At 34.7% G+C, this 6,000-nt stretch overlaps 1 protein-coding gene across 9 annotated transcripts in view; it reads left to right on the top strand.

The window, feature by feature from the left end:
- LOC132701744 (uncharacterized) overlaps window positions 1-6,000 on the top strand; it is a 190,533-nt gene that overhangs the window by 139,688 nt on the left and 44,845 nt on the right. For 8 of the 9 annotated variants that reach the window (XM_060669900.1, XM_060669907.1, XM_060669901.1 and 5 more), the window contains exons 15-18: window positions 551-707; window positions 3,118-3,235; window positions 3,294-3,326; window positions 3,480-3,545. In XM_060669900.1, coding sequence (XP_060525883.1) covers window positions 551-707; window positions 3,118-3,235; window positions 3,294-3,326; window positions 3,480-3,545 — 374 coding nt within the window. The remainder of the gene's footprint in view (window positions 1-550; window positions 708-3,117; window positions 3,236-3,293; window positions 3,327-3,479; window positions 3,546-6,000) is intronic. The other variant, XM_060669903.1, reaches the window with a different exon arrangement.

The following is a 6,000-nucleotide window of genomic DNA, read 5'->3' as shown; positions in this document are numbered from 1 at the left end:
CCGTTTTTTACGCAATGAATCTGAAATATATCCACGCGATTCGTAGTCACTTTTGCGTTTTTCTGCCGAGTAGTTAACTAAAGTGCTTGGTTGAGTGTTAACATTTCGATTGCCTTTTGCCAAAGTGGATTTGGTTTTTAACAGAGCATTGAAAAGGTGCGTTAGCAAACTTTAGGAGATTGTGCAGGTTGGATAGTTCAAGAAAAAATGTTATTATAAAAAGGCATTATATTCTTTTCATCTGAGCTACTGCCACCTCTGGATATAAAAAAGACCTTTAAAATAATGTGTTCGTTCCAACGTCAAACCACAAACCGGTTTGAAGACTGCGTGAAAAAGCAAACCAAATATACATTATGATTGATGACATTGATCGAAATAAATTAAAATCTTATAATACGTTGTGAATATTTGTTAGCGGTAAAGTACACTTACCTTATGCATAATATAACTTCCACCTGAGCCCGAGCAAAAAGTTATCAGAAAAAAATCTGGTCTCTGTTGTCTTGGAATTAGAGTTAACCAGTGCATTACGTCAAATGTTTTTCAGCACAATATCCCTACACATCCGGATATTTGTCGGAACCGGAACCAGGGGCGTACGACAGCGACTTCACTGAATACAAATACGCCACATTGGACCGCAGACGTCCGCACCAAACGTACGACTATACAACATCCACTATGCCTCGAAATGTACCTGACAAGTAAGTTGTCGAAGGTGTTCTTTAATAACCATCGCATAGTCCGTGGTGCAATACCAGGATAAATTTTTTAAAACAGTAATATGGCTTCAGGATCTTGAAAAATAATCACAGGCATTACTTCAAATGCGGCTGGAGAAGATGGAACCTCATTTCGAGATATAAAAATCTGTTTGCCTTTTTGGTCTGTTGTGCATTAATAAACAAAATCTGGAGAAAACATTCATTAAACCTATTGCCAAGGTGGCCAAGATTTGCGGCCTGTAGGCATACCCCCAGCAGTTTCTAAAATATTAGAACAACATATATGTAAGCAAATTACTAAGTTTTTAGAAAACAATATTCTTATACCAAATTGCCTAACAGGATTTAGAAAACATTTTAGTACCACAACACCACCAGTTGGCATAGTAAATTATGTAAGGTATAGTGAGGAGCAGGGAAATGGTCCTTGCTTAGCTATGCTTGATTTGAGTAAAGCGTTTGACACTTTGAGTCCTAATCTATTATTTGCAAAATTGAAGTATTTTGAACTCTCAAGCGATTTCCTTAAATCTTAGGTAACAGGTAGATACAGTCTAGTTTTAATTACAAAAAGTACAACAACGAACTCTTAGGTACAAACTTTCCAATTTAAGTTGATTAAGCAAGGTGTTCCACAGGGGTCAGTAATTTCACTAATTCTCTTTTCTTTATATGTGTCCGATATGAATGCGAGTGTAACATATTGATTGTTTGTTCATTGTTTGGAACTAGAAGGTCAAACTATCTTGTATACGTTTTGCCCATAACATACCTTACCGTAGTCATATATCTCCTTTTATGAATAGTTTTAATATTTTACAAGTTTGTTTAAAAAGTTATAAAATCAGTTCAACCGGCTTATCTTAATGAGATGTTCCAACTTCTTCCATATTCCCAAAGAACAAGAAATAATCTAACTTACATTGTTCCTCATTTACTTATGTGGCAATAAAGTTTACACAAAATCAATAAAATCTAAACTACTTACAGAACAAAATCTACTTTTAGAATAATTAATTTAAATATTCACTAGCTATTGACAATGACAACTTCACCGTCAATTTGGCTTTGAGTCTCTTTTTCTCCGATTGTTCCCCTCCCCTTGGGGCAAACTCCCGTTCAGTCATGTTTCAAGCAGGCAAATTGAGCTCTACAACATCCTTTTTTTGCTATTTTCATTCCCTCTACAATTAATAGTAACGCGATATATTAGAGCCCTTCTAGCTGCGATGCTGTTGTAAACTCTAGAGCCTTCCCGTGAAGGATTATTATAATCGAGAGTCAAAATTGATTTGTAATATAATTCATGAAATTATATTGCCTTTTTTTTGACAAATAAAAGGTATGTAATAATAATAATAATAATAATAATTATTATTATTATTATATCGAACAGTTAATAGGAGATGTTCTGGGTTCGGTTTTTGGGTAAAGTTCGAACATGAAAACCTCACCTTGATACTTGATATGAGCGCTCCGTGATTCTCAAGGCCAAATTTTGAAAATCTGTCCATTACTTTTTCATTATAATTTTTCGTAGGGCACTTATTTTTAGTATTTTTTACGGTGAATCCGCCAGTTAAGTGTCAAATTGGAATTAGCTTTCCAGATGTAACATAAAATTCTTATTTTCATTGGAAAATCCGTTTTGTTTTAGTTACTTTGTTACTCATCATTTTTTTGTGCCCGCTTCTTTCATTTTCGCTATGTTTCCTTGTTTATCCACGTTCTTGCCTCTTTCAATCAGTCCCCCTTTCATCCAAATGGCCAATCAAACCTTCATATCTATTCCTTCTAGTTTGTGTTCTGTTTTTCCCCTGCAGCATTCTGTTATTGGTTTGTTTTCCAAAATTTCAATTAAACTCAACCAATTTGTAAGAAAGCGAAACTACGCATTCAAAACCATGTACTGTTACAGACAGACAGGGCGTATCAAAAATACGAAATATGATAGATTGTGAAAGTATTGCAATTTTCAGTATGCAGTGTTCCATTTTCACTTTCGGTTTTAAAAATGCAGATCTGAACCTTATTTAAAAAATAATATTGTTATGTATATATGTATTATCGTGCGGTTAGGTTACACATGTAAATTTTGTACAAAAAATCGACATACTGCACCCTAATGTCCATCAAATTTTCTAGATACACGCCTATGCCTTAAAGCTGATTTCGTTTAATATACCACTTACTTTCCATAATTTCTCTCTCGTATCTATATTTTCTGACAATTATAGTTTTTTGAGATTTTAGGAATTTTTGTTTTAGGGCCGACATTCTTATCACACAACGGGATTGTAACTTTACAACGAAAGGAGAGAAAGAACCTTTTGCAACATTGAGAACTTGCTAGTTTCGACGGAAAACCAAAATTTCTTTCAATTTTCAGATCCTATTCGTCATCCGACATCATCCGAAATACTCAGGAAAAGTACCAAAATCAGCCTGGTAGGATAGAAAACTACACTCCCGGGCGTTCATCGATATCCGACAAAGAAGCCAAAAAGGTAGGTCCTACCAATTCTCTCCCCTTCCGCCCTTTCTAACTCCTCGATTCCCTTTCAGTGGTGGGACGAAGTGATGGACATCTTTGACGGGGTACGCAAGTCAGTTTTACTAAATTCTACACCGGTACACGTGTTAGGGCAGGACTAGAAATATGTTTTTGTATAGTTACTAATTTTTGTTTACTAACCCCAACGCGTCAGCGTTTTCCGTAACTAACGTGGCATCATTTTTTATCTCTCGAAGTGGTTAGACGCCAACTCTTCACTCCCCAGCTACGACGTCATGTTCCGAACGGCTATGGCAGTTTCTGTAAGGACTTGGATATTTACCGAGCATGCTCAAATGGCATAATAATATATTCCATTTTTGAAACTTATTTTGCGGTCGGAGAAGTCGTATTATTCTTACACCGTGGATGTTTACCCAATTAACTGCGATAAGAACACCCCTCGATAATAGCACTTCTTAGAACTCGACAGTAAGCATTAAAAAACTTCATATAATGTACAGGGTAAACCGTTTAAAAGGGGCCTATACCTTATATTTTCTTAAAGTACGCGGTACGTTTCGCAAAATGATACTTTTCTCAATTTTCTTAAATGAGACACCCTGTATATTATTGTATTTTCGAATAGCCACTTTAATAGCAATTTCAATTATATAACATAGTACTGGTCTCTGACTTACCGTTATGGCTTAATTGGCGGATAAAATTAAAAACTGGGTATAAGATTTAAATTATTAAGATATGAAACTGGGAATCAGCTCCTTATCAACTTGTTCACAATCGTTTTAGAGCAGCGGTCGCCAACCTGCCGATCGCGAGCTACCAGTAGCAAATTACTTATTTCTACGTTTAAATGTCTACGTGCAATGATTACTAAAAGTTAACACAGAGCGTTCAAACGCGTTGCTGCACATTCAAAACAGTTGACAGTTTATCTTTGTAAACCATATCTTTCAATCTGCCCCACAAAAAAAGTTCATGGGCGTCAAATCTGGAGTCGTCGCCGGCCAGGAGATGGTTCCGTTTTGTCCAATCTACTCTCTGAAATTTTAAAACCATCAGGTGGAGCACCATCTCTTTGGGGAATATTATTATGTATAGGTGGCCGAATTTCATTCCTTAATAAGTTTAAATATCGTACGGATGTTAAATTTTGTTGGTAGAATAAAAGTCCTAAAATTCTAGGTCTCCAGATTGCGCACCATACTTTCACGGATCTTCAAAATTACTTCAAAAACACATTTTTTATTTTCTGAACTCCAATAACGCGCATTTGTTCTATTTAATAACACCGCAGACGTAGTAAATATTGATTCAACGGTCCAAATTATATTCTGAAATATGTTATCTAAAAAATTCGAGTCTTCTTGTAGTTTTTGTACTGGTGTAAATTGAAATGGCATATAACTGTTAATTTTTAAACATGTTTGAAGTGTGGTTCATCTTAGAGCCGGACTTTGGTTATTGGCGATGTAACATTCTAATAAGTCAACTTTTTCCTCCGTCGTATACATTATATAAAATAGACTCAACAAAAATGCTTCATAACTTAATAAGATAAATAGACAATAGAGGAAGTCCGAAAAAATACGCTTAAAATATTATAATACATTGATACCTGCCAAAAAAAGCAGTATTATTACTACAACAGAGAACTACTATTGTTCTCAAAGCTACTACCATGATTATGTCATAAAGTCATTTTAAGGAAAATTACTTTTAAACTAAAATGGTTGCAACACTCAACAACCTCTTTGTACAATTGATAAACTTTACTTATCTCGAATTTCTTCTGGAAATCGTATGTTTCGTTGCCATATCCTTTGTGGAAGTCTTGTGAAAGTAATAACGTTAGAGCATAGTCGACGAACTGTTTTCATTTTTTTGACGAGAAATTATTTCAAATTTGCGAAACGTGGCAACCCCGCGTATTTTAAGAAAATATTTTAAATTTGATCATTGCCTACAGAAAAGCATTATTTTCGTAAAAATAATAGATGTAAAAAAGTTGAAAAAGTTCATAAGCAACCCAACAATGATGGTTTAAACATAAAAAATGCAATCAAATGGAGGTTGTTCTATTTTTAAAAAATGTAACTTTGTTTTGCCACCCTGTAAATAAAAAAGTGATGGTAAGGAAAATAGAAAAATAAAGGTCATTTTAATAGAAACAATTTTTGTATTTAACTTTTTTTTGCAACCCCGTAGGTTCCGAGATAAGGGCCCCTCTTAAACGGGCCACCCTGTACAATTCGTAAGTTTTTGAAAAACGAGTTTAAAATAATATTACAGTTTTAATAAAATAACACACCAAAAATCCCTCGTATACAGAGACGAGACGGCGTTACGAATATAGGAACCCCTCGTAAAAGTAGATAAAATATCTGCCATCGAGATTTAAAACACATCGAACTGTGTAATCTAACTACATCGATGGGGAAGAAAAGTGTCTCTTCTTATCGTGGTTAATGGCGAGTAAATATGTGTATACCGTAAGAAAAACATGCTGGGACATGCTTGCACGGTTCAACTATTGTGTTGGTATGAGAGACTTTGCCCGAAAACTGTGTTGCCAGTTTTCCATGTGAAACGTGTCCATAGCAATCATCCGATACACATATCGTTTATGATGCGAAACGTTAGATATTTTTGAAATGAAAAAGTTTCTTAAATACCTTTTCTCAACCCTTTAATTTTGTTTTCTTTTTGTCGCTTTTTATTTACTATTTTATTGGTTATTCTCATAATTTTTCCCTT

Source organism: Cylas formicarius, unplaced genomic scaffold (assembly GCF_029955315.1).
Source record: "Cylas formicarius isolate icCylForm1 unplaced genomic scaffold, icCylForm1.1 PGA_scaffold_5__7_contigs__length_24384050, whole genome shotgun sequence".
NCBI classification, from domain to species: Eukaryota; Metazoa; Arthropoda; class Insecta; order Coleoptera; family Brentidae; genus Cylas; species Cylas formicarius.
The sequence above is the reverse complement of the archived record's forward strand: the minus strand, read 5'-3'. Positions and strand labels throughout refer to the sequence as shown.